Genomic DNA, 21,382 nt, shown 5'->3' on the forward strand with positions numbered 1-21,382 from the left:
AAAAAAAAAAAAAAAAAAAAAAAAGGGAGGAGGAGGATCTGGGGAACCACAGGCCAGTCAGCTTCACCTCAGTCCCTGGAAAAATCATGGAGCAGGTCCTCAAGGAATCAATTTTGAAGCACTTAGAGGAGAAGAAAGTGATCAGGAACAGTCAGCATGGATTCACCAAGGACAAGTCATGCCTGACTAACCTAATTGCCTTCTATGACGAGATAACTGGCTCTGTGGATGAGGGGAAAGCAGTGGACGTGTTATTCCTTAACTTTAGCAAAGCTTTTGATACTGTCTCCCACAGTATTCTTGCCAGCAAGTTAAAGAAGTATGGGCTGGATGAATGGACTATAAGGTGGATAGAAAGCTGACTAGATCATTGATCACTACACGTTGATCCCACTGGCTCCATGTCTAGTTGGCAGCCGGTATCAAGCGAAGTGCCCCAAGGGCTGGTCCTGGGGCCGGTTTTGGAGGATGGCGTGGATTGCACCCTCAGCAAGTTTGCAGATGACACTAAACTGGGAGGAGTGGTAGATATGCTGGAGGGTAGGGATAGGATACAGAGGGACCTAGACAAATTAGAGGATTGGGCCAAAAGAAATCTGATGAGGTTCAACAAGGACAAGTGCAGAGTCTTGCACTTAGGACGGAAGAATCCCATGCACAGCTACAGACTAGGGACCAAGTGCTTAGGCAGCAGTTCTGCAGAAAAGGACCTAGGGGTTACAGTGGATGAGAAGCTGGATATGAGTCAACAGTGTGCCCTTGTTGCCAAGAAGGCTGACGACATTTTGGGCTGTAAAAGTAGGAGCATTGCCAGCAGATCTAGGGATGTGATCATTCCCCTCTATTCGGCATTGGTGAGGCCTCAACTGGAGTACTGTGTCCAGTTTTGGGCCCCACACTACAAGAAGGATGTGAAAAAATTGGAAAGAGTCCAGCGGAGGGCAACAAAAATGATTAGGGAGCTGCAGCACATGACTTACGAGGAGAGACTGAGGGAACTGGGATTATTTAGGCTGCAGAGGAGAAGAATGGGGTGATTTGATAGCTGCTTTCAACTACCTGAAAGGGGGTTCCAAAGACTCATAGACTTTAAGGTCAGAAGGGACCATTATGATCATCTAGTCTGACCTCCTGCATGATGCAGGCCACAAAAGCTGACCCACCCACTCCTGGAATAATTCTCTCCCTTGACTCAGCTGTTGAAGTCCCCAAATCATGATTTAAAGACTTCAAGTCGCAGAGAATCCTCCAGCAAGCGACCCCTGCCCCATGCTGCGGAGGAAGGCGAAAAACCTCCAGGGCCTCTGCCAATCTACCCTGGAGGAAAATTCCTTCCCGACCCCAAATATGGCGATCAGCTGAACTCCGAGCATGCGGGCAAGATTCTCCAGCCAGACCCTCCGGAAAATGTTCTCTGTAATAACTTTTAATATCCCATCATTGACCATTGTTACTAATTACCAGCGATGGCACGTTATTGACCTATTGACTAAAATCACGTTATCCCATCAAACCATCCCCTCCATAAACTTATCAAGCTTAATCTTAAAGCCAGAGAGGTCTTTCGCCCCCACTGTTTCCCTCGGAAGGCTGTTCCAGAACTTCACCCCTCTGATGGTTAGAAACCTTCGTCTAATTTCAAGCCTAAACTTCCCGATGGCCAGTTTATATCCATTTGTTCTCGTGTCCACATTAGTACTGAGCTGAAATAATTCCTCTCCCTCCCTGGTATTTATCCCTCTGATATATTTAAAGAGAGCAATCATATCCTCCTTCAGCCTCCTTTTGGTTAGGGTAAACAAACTGAGCTCCTCGAGTCTCCTTTCATACGACAGGTTTTCCATTCCTCGGATCATCTTAGTGGCCCTTCTCTGTACCCGTTCCAGTTTGAGTTCATCCTTTTTAAACATGGGAGACCAGAACTGCACACAGTACTCCAAATGAGGTCTCACCAGTGCCTTGTATAACGGAAGCAGCACCTCCTTATCCCTACTAGAAATACCTCGCCTAATGCATCCCAAGACCGCATTAGCTTTTTTCACGGCCATGTCACACTGCCGACTCAAAGAGGATGGATCTAGACTGTTCTCAGTGGTAGCAGATGACAGAGCAAGGAGTAATGGTCTCAAGGTTCAGTGGGGGAGGTTGAGGTTGGATATTACGAAAAACTTTTTCATTAGGAGGGTGGTGAAGCACTGGAATGGGTTACCTAGGGAGGTGGTGAAATCTCCTTCCTTAGAGGTTTTTAAGGTCAGGCTTGACAAAGCCCTGGCTGGGATGATTTAGTTGGGGATTGGTCCTGCTTTGAGCAGGGGGTTGGACTAGATGACCTCCTGAGGTCCCTTCCAACCCTGATATTCTATGATTAAACTCCGCTGCCGCCCGGCATCCCGGCTGCTGCCCGGCATCCCAGCTTCCAGCCCAGAGTCCAGGGGCTCTGCAGCCGCCCCGCATCCAAGGCTCCGTTGCCAGCGCGGGCCAGCAGCTGGGCCCAGCATAAGACTTGGGGGTGCTGCAGCACCCACCGCACCCCTAGTTCCCCGCCTATGTGGATTCTTAACGGCTAACCATTTAACTGATAGAATTTTAATAGTTTTAACGGTTACTATTTTTAAACCCTATTTACATTCCTAGTCAGAAGCATACCTTTCCAGGATGCAGAATGTAATTGCAGACTCTCTCACCAGGAAATTCATGACTGACCATGAATGGGAGCTCCACGACTCCGTGGTCACCAACATTTTCGACTACTGGAGGACTCCTACCTGGACCTCTTTGCCTCCCATGCCAACAGCAAATGCACCCAGTACTGCTCTGGCGGGGGGACTTGGTGCCCTTTCCCAATGCGATGCCCTTGCCCTCCACTGGTTGGACCAGATCTATTACACCTTTCCTCCCCTACTGCTCCTGAGGCATGTCCTACACAAGATCAGACGGGAGAGAGTGACTGTCATTCTGATCAGCCTGTTCTGGTCTTGCCAGTTCTGATTTCCCCTTCTTCTCCACATTAGCGTGTTCCCAGCTTCTGCTGCCAACTTTCCTGGAAGTCCTCATTCAACATGGCACGAGGATCCGGCATCCCGATCTACAGACTTCACCTCAAAGCTTGGTTTTTGGATGGACATCTTTATTAGTGCGGGAATGTTCATCAGCAGTACAAGAAATCCTCTCAAGTAGCAGAGAGAAGCCTAGAAGGTGGTCCTGTAGGGCCATATGGAAGCATTTCACATCATGGGCCCGACAGAGGGGTCTTGCTCCTGAATATGTGGACATCCTTCTTCTTTTGGATTGTCTCCTCTTCCTGAAGATGTCAGGCCTCACTCTCAACTCCATCAAGGTACACATAGCCGCTATCAGTGCCTTCCACCGCTCTGTGGTAGGGCACTCCCTTTACTCACCCCCCTGACTACCAGGTTTTGGAAGAGCCTCCTATGGACTTATCCTCCTGTTCAACCTATCGCACCTCAATCTTGTCCTCCTGGCATTGATGAAAAAGCCCTTTGAACCTCTGGCCTTCTGCTCCCTGTCTCACCTTTCCATGAAGAGTGCCTTCCTGGTACCTATTACTGCCGCGAGAAGGATTGGCGAACTGAGGGACATGATGGCAGACCTCCCCCCTCTACCATATTCATAAGTACAAAATTTCCCTGAGCTTGCACCCCAAGTTTCTGCCAAAGATGGTATCCCGCTTTCATCTTAACCAGTTCGTACACTTAACCTCTTTCTTTCCAAAACCTCACGCCTCAGCAGCGGAATACCACCTTCACTCCCTCGACATCTGCTGGGCCCTGACTTTCTATCTGCAGAGGATGAAATTGTTCAGAAAATCTCCTAGACTTTTTATCATTAGAGTGAGAAGACTTAAAGGCAAACAATCTCCACTCAGAAGGCTTCTAAGTGGGTTTCAGGGTGCATTACACCCTATTATCAGTTATCGGAACTGTCTCCACTCCTTGGGGTACAAGCCCACTCCATGAGAGCGCAAGCATTGCCCACATCTGCGCTTCATGACATATTGTTTACGGACATATGTAGGGAGGCCACATGGAGTTCAGTACATACATTCTCTTCCCATTACGCTTTGATGCGAGACTCTGCTATGGATGCCTCATTCGGTGCAGCTGTTCTCCGTTCCACGGTTCCATCATCATCTTCACACCCTCCTCTTAGCTAGGTACCCTCAGTGGAATACACTAGGAACCATCGCTTGAAGAAGAAGAGGAGGAGGTTACTTACATGTAACTGGAGTTCTTTGAGATGTGTGGTCTCTATCTGTATTCCAGTCCCACCCTTCTCCTCCTCTGCTGTAGATTTCTTGGTTTGCGATGGAGAAGGAACTGAGGGCGTGGTCGGTCCGCCCCGCCCTTTATCACCTCAGATGAAACCATGAGGTGCAGCAAGGGCACATGCATGGACCAATGGACACTACTACTTTCAAAATCTCTGGCTCTGGATGCATGGTGCATTTATATAACCCTTCAGTGCCATACAGATAGGGACCGCACATCTCAAAGAACCTCCAGTTACATTTATGTAACCTCCTCTTATTACAAATAGATCCTATCAAATTGTCTTTTTTTTTTTTTTTGGTGAGACTAGAAGTTTGGTTCATAAAGGTAATACTGTTGATGTACTAGACTTCTGTGAAACGCATTTGACTTGGTACCATACAACATTTTGATTAAAAAACCCCTAAAATGATATAAAATCAATGTGGCACATGTTAAATGGATTAAAACTGTCGGATAGGTCTCAAAAAGTAATTGTAAATGGGGAATCCATCATCAGGCAGGTGTTTTTTCTATGTAGGGTCCCATAGGGACTGGTTCTTGGCCCTATGCTATTTAACGTTATCAGTGACCTGAAAGAAAACTGAATTACAGAGAGTGTTTGAAAATTATCCTGCATCCCCACTCAGCCACTCCCCTTCCATGTTATCCTGCACCCTCCTCCCATTCAGTGTCCCCCCAGTCTTCTCTCCATCAGCCCTTCTGAATCCCAGTCTGTGACCCCCCCCCCCCCCCCCCCCCCCCCAGCCCATGCTGTCCGTCCACCCATATCCCATGCCTCCTGACCTGGGCCCACAGGCAGGGTCTACAAGGAACACAGCCTCTTCTTTTCCCTATGTGCAGCTGAGGCTGCGCCCTCTTGGAAGCAGCTGCTGTCCCGGCGCCACAGCAGCTCCAGGTGGGTGAAAGACATAATTGCAGGACTTCTTCGGCAGAATGTATTTTCTGTGGCGAATAAAATATTCTGTGCAGGACATGAACTCTGCGTGTGCACAGTGGTGCAGAATTCCCTCAGGAGTAAAATAAGTACTCCCTACAGAAGGTTACCTTCTGTTAAATGGAGTTTTCCTAATATATTGCTTCTGAAGAGTCATATATCAGCCCTTCCTTCTTCAGAGTCTATAAATACTCATGAAGAGTGAGGGTCAGAGAATGGGTAGAAGGGTTATGTGACCTTTTATAGTAGTAGTTTCTAGAATGCTCAGATCCAAGGGCCCCATAATGGTTATACTGTTAAAGGTTTCTTGGCTCCTGAGCGTGGTATGTGATTCCTACATTGTGGTTCTGCAGCGGTAATGCATTTGGACAACTCAGTTTTTGCGGTAGTAACCTTCTGTTTTGCAATGTTTCATGTCATCTTTATATGATAGATATTTCTGCAGGAAATATATAGGTCCCAATGCATGCAAGGGATGAGTGGGATGTGGAGAGGATAGTTTTGCAGCAACTCTACAGTTTTTCATGTCTCTTCCTGGAAATTCTATATTGTTTCACATTGGAACCCCTTCATGGTTTTGATTCCAAAAGATACTAATTTTCTCTCAGAATCATTAAGCTTGTATGAACTAAGAAGATGCATGGGTTTAACTAAAGGTGTGATAATATTAATGTGTGTAAGGGGGATGATGATAAATTGGTGCAGTGTCACACCTCTAATTAAAATGGTGCAGTTTTGTGTGTGGAGAAGGCCTTTGTGTTGTCTTTGCTGGTGCTTTCTACTTTTTCATGTCCAGCTGAGGGGTGAGTGATCGCTCTGTGCAGATTGCAAAACACTATAAAAACAACAGTGCAATGTTATGTAAAATTTTACATAGTGAATAGTATTCATTACTTTGTGGAAACTTAATTGTATTTTTTTCTAACATATTTATGTGAATATAGTACTTGTGAAAACTGCCAAGTTGGTACCCCTGGAAATGAAAACCCTCGTTCTATCCATGAAACAAGCATAGCACAGGCTGTGGCAGTGCAGATTTTTCCCCATGCTGACATGGTAGTATGCTTCCACCATATTTTGGAGGGACTACGTCTCTTAACCTCTAGATCAGTGGTCTCCAAAGTGGAGGTGCGCAGCAGGAGGAGTGCTTTTTTTTGTTTTTGCTTCATCAGTTCGGGTGGGGAGCCCAGCGGCCTTTTTTTTTTTATTTTTATTTTTTGCTTCAGCAAAAATGGTAGAGCAGGCGCGGCGGGGGGTGCGTGCTCAAAAATTTTTACTGATAGGGGTGTGTGATCAAAAAAGTTTGGAGACCACTGCTCTAGATAGTGTCCATTGTATCTTTGGCTGTCTTCTAAATGTGACAGTTTTGGTAATGTTTTGTGTGTTGTTTCCTGTCCACTGTGTAATGGACAGAGACTAGCAACTCCTCTTACATTAGACATCAAGCACTCATTGGCTGATAATGACTTTTGACAACTATCATCTTGGGCCACATTTGGTCTTGTGACCTAGTTGTGAAAGGCTCTGTATTTAATTAGTGATTGCCTCATAACCATCTAGCTCCTGTCTTCCTTAACTATTTCTCCTTTTCCCCCCCACATAAAAGTTTTGGTTAAATTGAATGTTTCTGAGACTCTTGCTGCCTGCAGATGTACTGATAAACATGGCCTAATTTTTTATCTTGAAATATTTTTAATGATGGTAATGTAAACCATTTTAGCAAGAACACAGACCTTGTAACTTTATTTAAAAAAAATACTGTAACCTTGCAGTATAGCTTGAATAAAAACAAGCATAACAGTCAGAATATTGATATAACCAGGTATTTATTTACCATGCAAATCTGGTGAAATTTCTGTGAGGAGAAGACAGAGTTTTGAATATTCTGATATTCATGAAAATAGAACACTGATAATAGCATATGTAGTATAAAATCACTGACCAGATATACTAATGGCAATATTCTTTGATTCAGATCTTGTCATGGTCATCCATACTAGTAGTCTACAGTATTGAAATAGGCTGTATCTGGCACACCCCTTACTACAGGATGTGGCATTTACCTTGTGAGCAAGAGAATATTAAACATATATTTCATACTCGGTTTTGGCAGCCAGGAAACTTCTAGGTGAAATTCTAGATTTTAATTACTATTTTCAAAGTGGCACACCTCTGTCAAGAACTGCTTTCCACACTCTAACCTGCCACACAGTTTGTATTCATATCATTCTAGTGAACCAAGCTTAAGGTCCTAAAGGATGAGGCTTGAGTGGGCATGGAGTTCCTTGGTAACAGGATGTCAACTATGGAATTTTACTGCCAATACCATAATATTATAAAACTACAGCTTTTTCCTATTCTTTGGTTCTGACCTGTATAAGAACCAGTTTAGACACTATGGGAGGGATAAAATCTTCAAAATGTTTGAGGAGTTACAGAAATGGTGCAACTGGCCTGGGATTAGTCAGGTCTTCATGTATTCTTTTTATAGATGTGGCGCTGAACAGGATTGTAAAGTGAAAATACTAGCTAAATGTTTCTTGTCCTCTTCCTGGTAAGCTGAATTGTCAGTTAAGAGATCTTACCATCTCGTCAAAATTAAGGATAATATACTGATTCTGATCCAGCTATAACCTGCAGTTCTGCAGGATAAAACACCATAAATCTTTGCCTCTAGACTAGTTCTTGGAAAAAATGGGGTTGAGCAAGTCAAACTTGTATATCCTGTTGTGAGGTGTTCAGGACTCAAGTGCTAGCATAGAGAATTCCATAAATAAGATAACTTATTTTCCTTCAGTCACAAAAATGTGTTTCTTGTTAGCCAAAGGAAGGAAAAGCCAAGAGTATACAACAGGGGCTGGAAAGCTGTCTTGCTGTACCTATTTTACAAAACCCATCTTAAGCCTGAAGTTGGTTTAAGGATTTGAAATGCCCTTTCCATTTCATATCAAGTACTTTGTTCTAAGAATCCCAAAATATTCTCAAGTCTGTTAACCCACTCTGATGTACCCAACAGCTGAAACTTTCTGACTCTGAATGAGATTTATTGTTTTCACCTTTCTTTGTAAAGCTTTCTTCTTCTTTACTTAAGCCTAACAGGCTCTGAGTCCATTTAAGGCTCTGTCTCCAATTTCAAAATCTCTGAATCTTTGCCAGTAGTCTGTATTTTGTTATGGAAAAGTTCAGTAGGTTCCTGAACTCTTTTTGGTATTTGTGCCTGATTCTGTGTATGTGTTTTAAAGCCTTTAAACGAAGTCTCATTGGATTCACAACCTCCTGAATTGATACAGGCGGGCAGGTTGCATTTGACATAAGTCATCCAGCAGCCTTCTCTTGCTTTATTGCTTGATACCAACTTAAAACAGTGGCTGTGGGGTTTCTCAGGTGGCTTCCCCTTTTTCTTGGCAGCGTCACTGCTCAAAGTAAGAATAAAAGTTGTTAAATTGAACAGTTTGTACTAAAAGACCACACTACAGGTGGAAGCCCTACCACGGCAAACAGGACTAAACTGGAGTGGTAGCTACCAATAGGATGGTCAAAGTGTATTTTTGTCAAACTGTCATTTCAAATACAGAAAACATTTATAGATGACAAGATAAATGTGAACTTCCAGGACAGTGTGTTGAGCAGAATGGTCTGGAGGTGTCCTGTACAATTGCTACAAAATATTGTCTTAATCTATTTTGATCTTACATAATGTTTCACGCGAAACCAGAGAGGATTTTATTTATATTTTTAACTTGTTTCATAGACTTGTTTTCCTTATTTCTCATTCAGAAATAAATTTAAAAATCTGAAGGAAATATAATTAAAATATTTATTTATAAACTGCCATGGTATTTTATGAAGAAGAATAACTGAAAGTTGAGCGATTTTACTGTACAATGCAGGACCATGATTAAATGTATTTTTACTGACAATTCAGGTATGTCCTCATAAAATAACAATTTAATCCAAGTGTATAACCTCACAAAGGAAGACATTTCTCCTGGATAAATTTTATCCGGAAAGGAGATAATGGCACAAAAACTCTTCATTAGCCTTTTAGAAAAAGGTGAGTGGTTATAGAAAGTTTCCTCGAAAGCTGGGTGGTAAAGCATTAGAGTGGGTTTTGAAGTAAACAAATAATTTGACAAACCAAAATGCTGTAACAAGGAAACACAATAATTGTTCATAGATTGCTTTTAAAAACTAATATGTGGTTTATAATCCTCTATAGAGGAAGGACTGCATGGAATTGTAAGCTGTACAGCCTGTGGGCAACAGGTGAACCATTTTCAAAAGGATTCAATCTATAGACATCCTACACTGAAAGTCCTTATCTGTAAGGTATGTAATGAGTGAATTGTACTCAATGTGCCTTCTTATTTAAAAAAAAAAAAAAAAAGGTGATCTATTACTACTTGTTTTCTGTGCGTATTGTTTTCTCTTGTTAGCCTTTTAAACTTTGCAATGTACATAAACAAGGAAACTGGTAGCAGAAAAGGGAAAAGCAAGTATTAAAATGTGAAGTTACACGGATAAAGCTTATACACCACAAATGTTTAATTTATTGTGGTTTCTTTGGAATTTATTTTTAAAGTGTTAATAAGTTTGGAATATATCATGAAACTACTTTAATTTTGGTGTTTATGGTTTTATATGCTAATTTATGGCAGCTTTCCCACTGGCTGTGAATGGTCAGCACCACAGTCCAGAATTCTGTAGCACTGATCACTATGCGTAGATCACCTCCCGCCCATGTCCATTCCATCATGCCCCTACATTAAAGCCTTTTAAGGAAGCAGTATAGGGTGGCTTACATTGGCCCAATGCTGTGCCTGCAATGGGGGAATTCACCCATGCCCTGTTGTGTCAATGCTTTTAAGCTGGTGGAGTGGCATATAGGGTCTGTGATGTGGGCTGTATTTGGCCTTCAGGTATTTTAGTTAGTCCAGTACTGTATCCTTAAGAATTGACACACTGGATCTGAACTGAGGTCCATCTTGTCCAGTATCCTGACTCAGACAATGGGGCCAATACCAGCTGCTTTTGAGGAAATTACAAAAACTCTGAAGAAAGTAGCTACAGAATAACCAGTCCACAAGGAACCTTGCTACCAGTCCCCAGTAAAGCTCTGAATCCTTTCCAAAACTCTTGATTTTTTTTTTAATTCTTACCATTGTAACTCTGAATAGTCTTGTTACATGTATAAGTGTCCAATCTATTTTTTTAATCTCGCTAAACTCTTAACCTCAATTATGCCTTGTGTCAGTGAGTTCTACTGGTTAATTGTGAGGTGATATTTACTTTTATCAGTTTTGCATTTCCTTTCTTTTAAATTCATTGGATGCCACCTTGTTTTTTAATATTATAAGAAGGGAGAACAGATCAGGAATTCTCTATATCTTTCATTATTTTCTATCTCTGTGTCATTTCCTTTCTATTTGTCTCCTAACTAAGGTAAACAGTGCCAGACTTTTCAATATCTCATAATGCGGGAATTTTCCTGCGCCTCTGAACAATTCTTGTTGTGTGTCTCTGAATCATGTTTTTGCTATAACTTTTTTTGACATAGGATGACCAGGTATTGAACTCTGTATTCCAGGTGAGGGTGCATCATTACTTCACACACACCACATATAGGCAGATTCCGAAGCTGTTTTTCAGGATTGTGAAGACAGTGGGTGCAAGTGAGGGCAGAATTTGGTCTACAGTCTTTAGGCAGCCCTTATTCAAGGAAAACTGATAAGTCACTGGAGCTCTATTTAAATAAAGACTGAATAAGGACTTCAGAATTTGACCTAACAAATTCAGGAACTGCAGTCATTACTATTAATCAAGTGGGCTTAATGTTTAGCAGTCTTTGGTGGCACACAAATCTTATTTAAGAAGTTTTAAGCGTAATTTCATAAGCTCTGTTCCTGTACGAATTGTTGCATTGCTAACATCAACAACAACATGCGGTTGAAATGATAGATTGAATAAAATTCTACATTCCAATGAAGGTATGTAATTTTGGTTCTTACTGTGGTGCCAGTGTAGCCTGCTAGTGTAGATGCAGCTTACACCAACAGAAATTTTTCTTTCAGTTTGACATTAGCTACATCAGTGGAAGCCCTCTTCCATTGACATAGTTGCAGCTACACAGGGGGTTTTGTTGGTTTAGCTATGTTGGTCAGGGATTTTGTTTTGTTTTGTTTTGTTTTTTTCTTTCCACGCCCCTGACCAATGTAGCTATGCAGACATAAGTGTAGACCAAAACTGAATATAAAAAATAATAGTCAACTTGGAAGTTTTAGAATACAAAAAAACTGTGGCCTTCAAAAGAAGGCAAACACATTTAATTTTCAAATAAGGCTTGTACCATTCAATTCAGAAAAGTCATTGTTTGGGAGCTGCTGTGTCTTTGGAGACTTAAATTAATTACAATTTTGTAAACAGCAGGTGAAAATGAGAGAGAAAATTTTAAAGGGGTTTCTAGTTTTCATTTATAGACAGTGATCTGAAGTTCTAAGAACATTTTAAGAGTCTGACTTTAATGCATTCATTAGATTAAGTCATAAAGATTTATGAAATTCCATCTCACTTTAATTGAAAAAAATTCCTTGTCCACCTATTTCCCTTGCAGACTTGCTACAAATATTATATGAGCGATGACATTAGCCGTGATTCAGACGGAATGGATGAACAGTGTAGGTAAGTATGTAAACACCACTATAATATTACCCACATCAATTAAAGCAATAATGAAATGCCCACTGTCCAGCCAACAGACCCATAATATTATGTTGATATTTCAATTTTAAATTTTAGTACAAACTAGGAAAACATAAATATAAGGAAATCAAGTACTTAGCCCTGTTGGTTAAAAGTTGAATATCACATGACTAAAACCTAAACATCAGTTTATGTATACTTTGTTAAGTTTCCAACACCAGCTTTATATTTGTCTTCTGATCATTATCCCATAAATAGCATTTATCAATGGGCCACTGAAGCTCACTTTCCCAGAGAAATCTTGATGTATTGGTCTGTAAACTGCAAACCCACTAACATATATATATATATATGAGGTAGAAGCTAAAACCCTCACTCGCTATTATGTCATCAACCAGAGGCCACGTTGTCTCATGTTGCTATCCAGATATGGTCCACTCAGAACTTTTGCATCTGTCCAGTAACTGTCCAGTAAACCAAGAATAGGTTTATTCTATCCCATTCACTTTCTGGTCTTGGTCAGACTATGTGCTCCAGACATGTTCCAAAAAGAAAAATTTTCTCCTACGTACACTGAGTATACACGGTTCAGGAACCTTTCCCCCCCACCCCATCCAGTACCTCATGAACCCCTGCAAAATGGGCCTCAGTAGCCCTGTACCTGTGATATAGGTCAGAAAGGGAGGTGCAGTTTGTATCTTTGTACTACAAAAGACTGTACTCTTTAATTCTCGTACTGAACAGGGAAGACTAAGTTTCTTTCATGTGGCAATTTTTTAGGTTCTCCTGCTAACATATGGAGGCTAGGCAAGGGTTTTTGGAGCTGTACTTGAATATTTCTGGTTTTCTGAACTGTTAGTTCAACATTTTAATGTACTGCCTTTCGATGTCTCTTGTTAATTATTGTGCTTCAATAATGTTCTAAATTAGTAGATATCTGCTTGCTATCTTTTGAAATGAAACTTTTGCCTTTGATTAGTAACTTTAAAATATTATAACTGTTTGATAATTTTTAAAGTTTGATTTAATTAAACTTTATTTGTCTAAATAATTAATGTAATTTGTTTTTGGGTAGCATTTTAACATTTCCCAATCATCATTTCAGATGGTGTGCTGAAGGTGGAAATTTAATTTGCTGCGACTTTTGCCATAATGCCTTCTGCAAAAAGTGCATTTTGCGCAATCTGGGCCGAAAGGAGCTGTCAGCCATAATGGATGAAAATAACCAATGGCATTGCTACATTTGCCACCCAGAACCTTTGTTGGACTTGGTCACTGCATGTGACAGTGTTTTTGAAAATTTAGAACAGTTATTGCAACAAAACAAGAAGAAGATCAGAGTTGAGAGTGAAAAAAGTAAAATATATGATCACACACTCAAATTTTCTCCAAAGAGAAATATTTCAAATTGTAATGGAGAAGAAAAGAAATTAGATGACTCATATTCTGGTTCTTTAACCTATTCCTATAAAGCACTAATGGTGCCAAAAGACATGCTTAAAAAGACAAAAAAACTGGTTGAGACCACAACTAATATGAACGCTAGTTTTGTAAGTTTTTTGAAAACGGCAGCAGAAAATTCAGAAATAAACTCTACCATACAGCTACGTCAGCTGAAAGCTTTTAAATCTGTTTTGAGTGACATAAAAAAAGTTCATTTAGCATTAGAAGAAGGTCTGAATCAAGAGATTCAAGCTTTGGATGTTAAAATCAAAGAGAAGAATACCAAAGAGAAAAAAACTGATATTAAACTAGAAAAAAATGAAGTGAAAAGAGATGAAGGAAAGGAACATGCAGAGTTGAAAGAGGACACTGTAAAGTCAGTGAAAAAAGCTGTGTCAGAACAGCCTGACAATGAGCCCATGGACCAAAATGTTCCAGCAACACAACAAACAGAAAACAAGAATACTAGCAGTGAAGATAAAAAGTCTGAGACAAATGAAGAGCCTCAATATGAACCTAATAGTACTGAGGCTTTAGACATGGATATTGTGTCTGTTCCTTCATCAGTCCCTGAAGATATTTTTGAGACTCTAGAATCGGCTATGGAAACTCAGAGTGCAGCAGATGAACAGGGCAATGGAAGTACAGCAACAGAGCTGGAGACAGTAAATGTTAATATAAAATGTGCTACAGCTTCAAAAGACATTAAAGGAGGTACCAAGTTAAAATCATCAGCTAAAGTAAGAAAAGAATTGTTTGTAAAACTGACTCCTGTTTCCCTTTCTGATTCTCCAGTTAAAGCTGAAGATCAAGACAGTAATCCAGTAAAGGGAGATCAGAATGCTGATGTAATACCCAAGGCAGAAAACTGTGATTCTGGAAAAGAAAATCATTACATGGGTAATGAACGCTCACCTGAAAATGAAACTGTCCCCTTGGTAGAGGAATCTGATCTCAGGAGGTCTCCACGTGTGAAGACTACACCTCTGAGACGTCAAACAGACATGAATCCTTTAACATCTAATTCAGAAGAGGACAGCAATGACGCATACTGTGAGAAGCGCAAGCAAAAATCATCAACCCAGTCAATGAGAAAAAAAGATAAAAGAAATTCTTCTGACAATACTACTGATCATCCTAAACCTAATAAGCTTTCTAAATCAAAAAAATCAGACATATTGGACCAAAGTTCGGATTCAGATGAGATGCCAGCAGTCCTTAAAGAAGTAGCCATGATGAGTCATAGTTCCTCAGATATTGATAGCAATAGTGAGACATCCAATAATATTCAGAAGAATGCTTTAAATGATCTAACGAAACAACCAGTGAAGTATGAGAATGGAAAGCGCAAAAGAAAAAGCTCCACTTCTGGTTCAGATTTAGTTGCCAAAAAAGGCAAATCAACTAAAGGCTCCACTTCTGCAAAAAAGAAACGACAGAACCCTTCAGATTCTTCAAATTATGACTCCGAGTTAGAAAGAGAGATAAAGAGTTTGAGTAAAATAGAGTCTGCAAAAAAAGCCAAAAAGAAATACCCCAGAAAAGAAGAGAATTATGATTCTTCTTCTGAAGAACAGAATAAAAAAGGATCTACTAGTAAGAAAAAAATAAATTTGAAGAAACAGCAGGTTGAATCATCTGATGATGCTGAGAAGTCATCCCCAGAGAAAGAGGAGACTAATCATTCTTCTGAAGATAAAAAAATTAGGAAGGGGACAGCAGTCAATGAAAAGAAAAACAGAGATTTAAAAGAAAGAACTCCGAAGGGGAAGCATGACGGATCATCTGATACTGAGAAATCATCCCTGGAGAAAGAGGAGAGTTGCCATTCTTCTGATGGTAAAAAGAGAGCAGACGCAAAAGAAAAGAAAAACAGAAATTTGAAAAAGAGAAAGGTACAGAATGATTCTTCTTTGGATGGAACTGAGAAGTCTGCAGCGAAGGAGCAGAGTTGTGATTCTTCAGAAGACAAAACCAAGAATAAAAAAGGAACAGAAGGTAAAGAAACCAAAAAAGAAAACTCGAAAAAGAAAAATAAGAAAGAACAAGATGGTTCTTCTTCTGATGGAGATAAATCATCCCCAGAGAAAAAGAGTTGCATTTCCTCTGAAAATAAGAGTAAAAATGAAATGGCAGTTGAGGAAAAGAGAGAGAGAAATTTGAGAGAGAGAACATTGAAAAAGTTGCAGAATGATTCATCTTCAGATGCTGAGAAGTCCCCAAAGAAAGAGGAGAGTTCTTCTGAAGATGTTAAACAGAATAAAAAACGAATAGAAGCTAAAGAAAAGAAAAAAGTAAGCCACAAAAAGAAAACTTCCAAAAAAGAACAGAATGACTCATTGTCCTCTTCTGATGAGGAGCCTTATGAAGACAATAAAAAAAAGAGTAAAAAGAGTTCCGCTAAGGAGAATAAAAAGGGTAACTTAAAAGTGGAAAAAAGAATTTCTAAAAAACAGAAGGATGACATCACCTGTTCCTCCTCATCAGATGAGGAAGAAAATGATGACCAGAATTCAGCAATCGATGGAAGCAGTGATGAGCAGAAGATTAAGCCAGTGACTGAAAGCTTAATACTGTCCTCCAACACAGGATTTTGTCAGTCTTCAGGTGTGCAAAGGTCTACAATTTGATTAGTATATTAATATGGGGAGGTCGATAGTATGAGTTGGGTAGTCATATTGATTTAATAATCTAGTAGTGCAAATGCTTAAGTGAAAATATCTATAAATGTGACTATGCATTCCAAAACTTAAGCCATATTTCTAAAACCTGTTTTCTAATGTGATCAGATGTTTTGTGATGCCACTTGCAACCAGTTATTTGACTTGTACTAACTTTGGCAAACAGCCATTTAACTTAATTTACAAATCACCTTGGCTTTTTATTTAATTTTAATACCTTTTCTAGGAAGAGATTTGAAAAACTGGAGCCAGAGTCTGTAATACCAAGTGGATTGCATTGTAGGTTGGCTTTCTTATGCCTATTCTTAGTTGCTTTTGTCTGCCTAATGAATACAGAACATGAATTGGGTTTAGGTAGTAGAGAACAGGAGAGCTCACATCAGATCTTCTAGCTTTGGGTCATGTAAGGGAGAAGAGTATCAAGCCTTGTGGTATAATGTGGCCTTTGGAGGTTTAACTATAGTTATGCATGTGCACTTTTTAAATTGGGCCTGATTATCTTTGTTTCCCATGAAATAGATTCTAGTAATTTTATTTAACTAAAGTGACACCTGTTGCTAAAGTCTATCAGGCTGCTATTTATTACTTGAGCAGATTTTTATGCATTTTAAAAGTGCTTCTGAGAGCATGGGGGCTAATTCTTTTTCTTTTCCAGACTTGAGGGGAGGACCCCCTTTGATCAGCATCTGATTAGTCCTTTATTCTTTAAAAAAAAAAAAAAAAAAAAATTCAAAGCAGCACAGCTAGAACTTTTAGGCTTGGAGAACCTAAAAATAAAGAGGAAGGGTGATCTTGAGGCTAAAAGGACACTATCAAGTTTCATTTCCAGCTGAACAATTTATATCTACTGTTGTTACTAAGATTACTCTGAGAGAGAAACTTTTTCCAGACTGTTTCCATTGACATTCTATAGTACTTCTTTCTGTACTTGATTTCACTACATTTCACACTCTTCCCCATGACTTGTGAGACTGTAGCTGAAACAGAAGATTCAGTAGGCAGGAGTATGCACAGAGAGGGAAGGATGGGGACGAGAGGGCATTGTTGCTTTTTGGTCTTCCTTCTCAAAAAAGTAACAAAACCAAAAAAATCGAAAATATATTTCAAAGGAGACTGTATCAGAAAATTAATTTTTTTTAAAAAAAATCAGAAAATTCAAGTTGACAATGTTCCTGTAAAGCACAGACCTCAGGAGCTCCCAAGTTCTGTTTCAAGTTCTGCCACAGACTGTTTGACTTCAGGGGAATTATTGAACCTTTGTGTTTTATTATCCCCATATGTAAAATGGAGAGAATACTTGCCAATTTCATAAGGGTGTTATGGTACTTTATTCAGTAATGTTTGTAAATTACTTTGAGATCTTTGGATAGAAGGCACTATAAAAGAGCACAGTTTTGTTAATATATTGAGCCAATGCTTTTAGAGTAGTATTTACTGATACATTTTGTTCATATATTACTATTCTGATTATAATAGGGTCAAAATCTAAAAGAGTTAGGCAGAGATCTTGTAAAAAAGTTGATTTTCATGTACAATTAGAGTGGAGCTGGAACATGCTAATTTACCTAACAAGCAGTGGTATAATGGGTGTTGTTAAATTCTGAAGATTCAATCTTTTAGGGGTTGTTTTTGTTTTTTAAATCTTCTGCTTTATGGAGAGATGATCTTATGCTCATTGTTAATGTAGGAGCTTCTGATATACCTAGTATCAATGGATTGATTTAACCATTCTTAAATTAAAAATTTAAGGCTCTTCGCTGGTCTCTTATTTAAAGAATTTAGACTGTTCAGAAAGTCTGGCAACTGCGGATAGTTCCAGTTCTATTCTATGTTCCCTGTTTTAAGTTATTTTGATTTGGAATCAGTGCGATTAATTCAGCTCTGAATATGCAGTAAGCACAAATTTTAACATAAAGTTTTCTGTACCTCTCTCTTGTGTTCCACCTAAAGAATACCTTAGAGGAGATTTGGTGTGTTATAAGAGCTACTTAACACTGAGCCATTATTCAAATTCAACAGGTCATTTTAGGGTAACCAATACTTCGAGTATGTGTCAGTATGGATTCCAGTGCAGTTGTGCATGCACCGCATGCATGTGAGATTGGAGTCTTTGGACTAGAAATGTCTTTTGGAGCCATGTATGTGCTGTGTGTCTACTCATGCTACAGTGCCGGGGAGAAAGGGTGAAGCAACTGTAGCCCTTCCCTCAATTTCTCTTACCACCTGTGGCAGTGAGAGTGAACAATGGTGCCTGAGTCGCTACTAATTTTCATTTGCTGATTATTCTACCCAACAGTTCTTATCTTGCCAATCATCTACCTAACTAGTAGGAAATCTTAGTCTCCAAAAGACCACTACACAATTTGACATGACATATACAGTAGTTGTTAAGTAGAGGTTCAAAAGTGAAGCTGCTTGATATATAGGTCAATATTGTGGAGCATTGATAAAATATTTCACTATACCTGACTTTTTTGCCAGTACTATTAGTCCATTTTTCAGTGGGCTATTAAATTTACACAGGTTCATGCCATTTAATATAAAAATGTAAAGAGAATAGCATTAAAGATATAGAATGTTTTTCTTCCTTAAATGGGCGGGCCATAAACTTCAAGATACTACTCAGACAAGGATCTAAGGGTGACAAATGGAAACTTAAACCATTATCTCAATGTCTGGCAGCATTTAGGAATTCAAGCATACGTATATGGTAGAGGAGTATACCACAAACCATAATGATAATGTACAAGATAACATTATTTCTGCAGCTTCATGAAAGTGCAAGGTGAAGAATTTTATACAGTTTAAAGAGAGACTCCTCTTCCCCAAGTCCTTACATAAAATTACATCAAATAATCTAATAGTGATACCCTATAAGGAGAACGGTTCATCATTTTGTGACTCATATTACACGAATGATATCAAAAAATTGTAAAGAAGTAAGTAGCGGTGTAGCCCATAGGGCAAGTTTGCCCATGATATTCACCCCATTATATGCACTGGCTTGCCTTCTGTTCTATTCTGCTGTAATGCAAGAAGACTACAGGCCTATATCCTGTAAGATATTAGCTGGAGCATAAGTTAGCATAACTGTGGTTAAGTAGGCCGTCTCCCTTAGCACAGATCAATGGTTACCTTTAGATTTGGGGAACTAAGACGTTTGCTCAACAGTAGGAGCTAGAATGTTCCAGTAAGTGCTACTACCAGGAACATGGAAGTAATAACTGCAAATCCACTTAAGCAAGGGATGACGGTATGATCATGCGCTGAAATGGTAGTCACACATATCAATATGTTAACATATAAAGTAAGTACACCTCAGTATTATACTGGTAAAAAGGCTACATGTAAGAATATGAGCAGATGATGCTTAGGCCCTGTAACAGGGCAGTCACCATGTGGTCCGGGACTGGTCTTTCCCACTGGGCCTCTTCCATTGCTGTCTGCTTCTTTTCTACTTGACCCTTCAACTCATTGGGGGACTTGTACCATTGGACACTGCATGCCAGAGACAGAGTTGGTCCATTTGTCCCCAGCTTAAGGGTGTGAGCATGCAATTCTAAAGCTTATACATAGAATGATACCACAGATTACCTGATCCTGTATTATCTTTATCTTATGTGGCTTGGATCATTTCTAGCTTTCTCCATTATTTTAATAAACGTATCTAAAGTTTTATTTTGCCCTCAGTGTGAGTATGCTTGTTACTCACCCTGAAACTCCCCACAAAATATCGAACTCCTTAGTGTGAATTCTGTGTAGCCTGATTCTGGGGGAAGAACCTTATTGCAGTCAGATCAATTGGTCATTAATCTAAACATTATCAACCTTAAAAAAGGTCAGGCAACAATAGGAATGAGAGAGTGTCTGAAGCTTATACCTGTGGATTAAAAAAGGTTATTGGAGGGGTGTGTGTGGGGGGGGGGGGAATTGAAGCATATGGAAATGGTGGATGAGGCTCAAGCACATGATGGCATGAAGTTAAGAGTTGGGTACTAAGGAACTTGTCCAGCTCCCTTGGATTTCTTTACACCTTTGATTCCCATTGGAATTGAATTGAGCCTTAAGAGACTTTAAGCAGAGGAGAAAATAATTTGTGTGTGGAGTGGACTTCTAAAGGAAGAGAAGCTTCAAGTGTTAACATATTAAAAGTGACCTACAAGTGGAATTTAAAAGTAATCCACCAATACACTAGCAATATCTGTTGAATGTTCCTACTAACCGAGCTGAGGGAAGTATTGAATGCAAGAACTACTGACACTTCACCATTCTTTAGTAGGTCCCCTGATATTCAGTCCTACTGCTGATTGCTGGCTGGCTCCCACTCTATGGCAATGTTACATCAACTAGAGAACCTTGAAAGCCAAATGAAGTATCTACTTTACCACTTATGGACCAATTCCTCTTTTCATTGGTGTTCTGTAGCTGCATCAATGTGTCTAACTAAAAACAGTCTGTTAGTAACAGTGCTAGACATCACTGGACCATCAGAAATTTGTTTTTAAAAAATGAATTTTCAGTGGGTAGACTGAATGTCCATAGACTATACTGGAAGTAGTTTAGCACACATTGCCAGATACTCTTGTGTCATTTTATAATTCCATTTGCAAGCCAACTTTTAAAAAACTTAATAACATTTTAAGGAAAAAATACAGTGTGAACTAAAAAGGTAGGTGGCAGGGTCAAGACGCTCCCCTCTCTCATATGTAATTTTAAGGAAGGAAAAAATTTCCTCCTGCTTAAGTTGACTTCTGGTTTTAATAGATAAGATAGGTACATTAACTTCCTGCATTTGTGAGGTATGTTGTATAATAAGCTGAATTTTGATATTGTTGCTCTAAGGCTAATGAACATAGTTCTCAAAATATAAGTCTTCATATATAAATGTGCTTGCTTTAAGACGGATGGGTGTCATATGGTTTTCCTTGGTAGTACAGAGAGGGAAGTAGATCAGCAGGAGAAACTTTTCCTGCTGAAATAGTTCTTGTGAAGACTAGGCAGATCAGTTCTGAGTAAGCAAGCTCTTGTCTACTTGGAAGTTGATAGTACTGTTGCTTATTTGCCATTATCTTTTCAGTCTATGTGAATTTGGTGATGGGAATCCAGTCGTGAACAATAAAATCTTAAATTTTTATTTTTAAAATACCTGAAGAATGGATCATTCAATTATTGTGCATTTTAAAGTAAAATCTATACAGATTATGGCTTCATTTTATATGGTATTAAAGATTTGCTTGCCACTTACAATAGTAGATATAGATGTTAACAAGGCTCTTGCTTCAAAGAGCTTTCTACTGTTAGATATTGTATGGGGGAATACTTATTTGTCTACT

The 21,382-nt window shown here is 39.4% G+C and overlaps 1 protein-coding gene across 2 annotated transcripts in view; it reads left to right on the forward strand.

Moving 5' to 3' along the window:
• The window catches only part of ATRX (ATRX chromatin remodeler), a 136,727-nt gene that overhangs the window by 36,310 nt on the left and 79,035 nt on the right, over positions 1 to 21,382 (forward strand). For both annotated transcript variants that reach the window (XM_024196772.2, XM_024196773.1), the window contains 3 exons: positions 9,446 to 9,555; positions 11,837 to 11,904; positions 13,031 to 15,975. In XM_024196772.2, coding sequence (XP_024052540.1) covers positions 9,446 to 9,555; positions 11,837 to 11,904; positions 13,031 to 15,975 — 3,123 coding nt within the window. The remainder of the gene's footprint in view (positions 1 to 9,445; positions 9,556 to 11,836; positions 11,905 to 13,030; positions 15,976 to 21,382) is intronic.

This window comes from Terrapene carolina, unplaced genomic scaffold (genome assembly GCF_002925995.2).
Source record: "Terrapene carolina triunguis isolate 2854851 unplaced genomic scaffold, T_m_triunguis-2.0 Scaffold131, whole genome shotgun sequence".
Lineage (NCBI taxonomy): Eukaryota > Metazoa > Chordata > Testudines > Emydidae > Terrapene > Terrapene triunguis.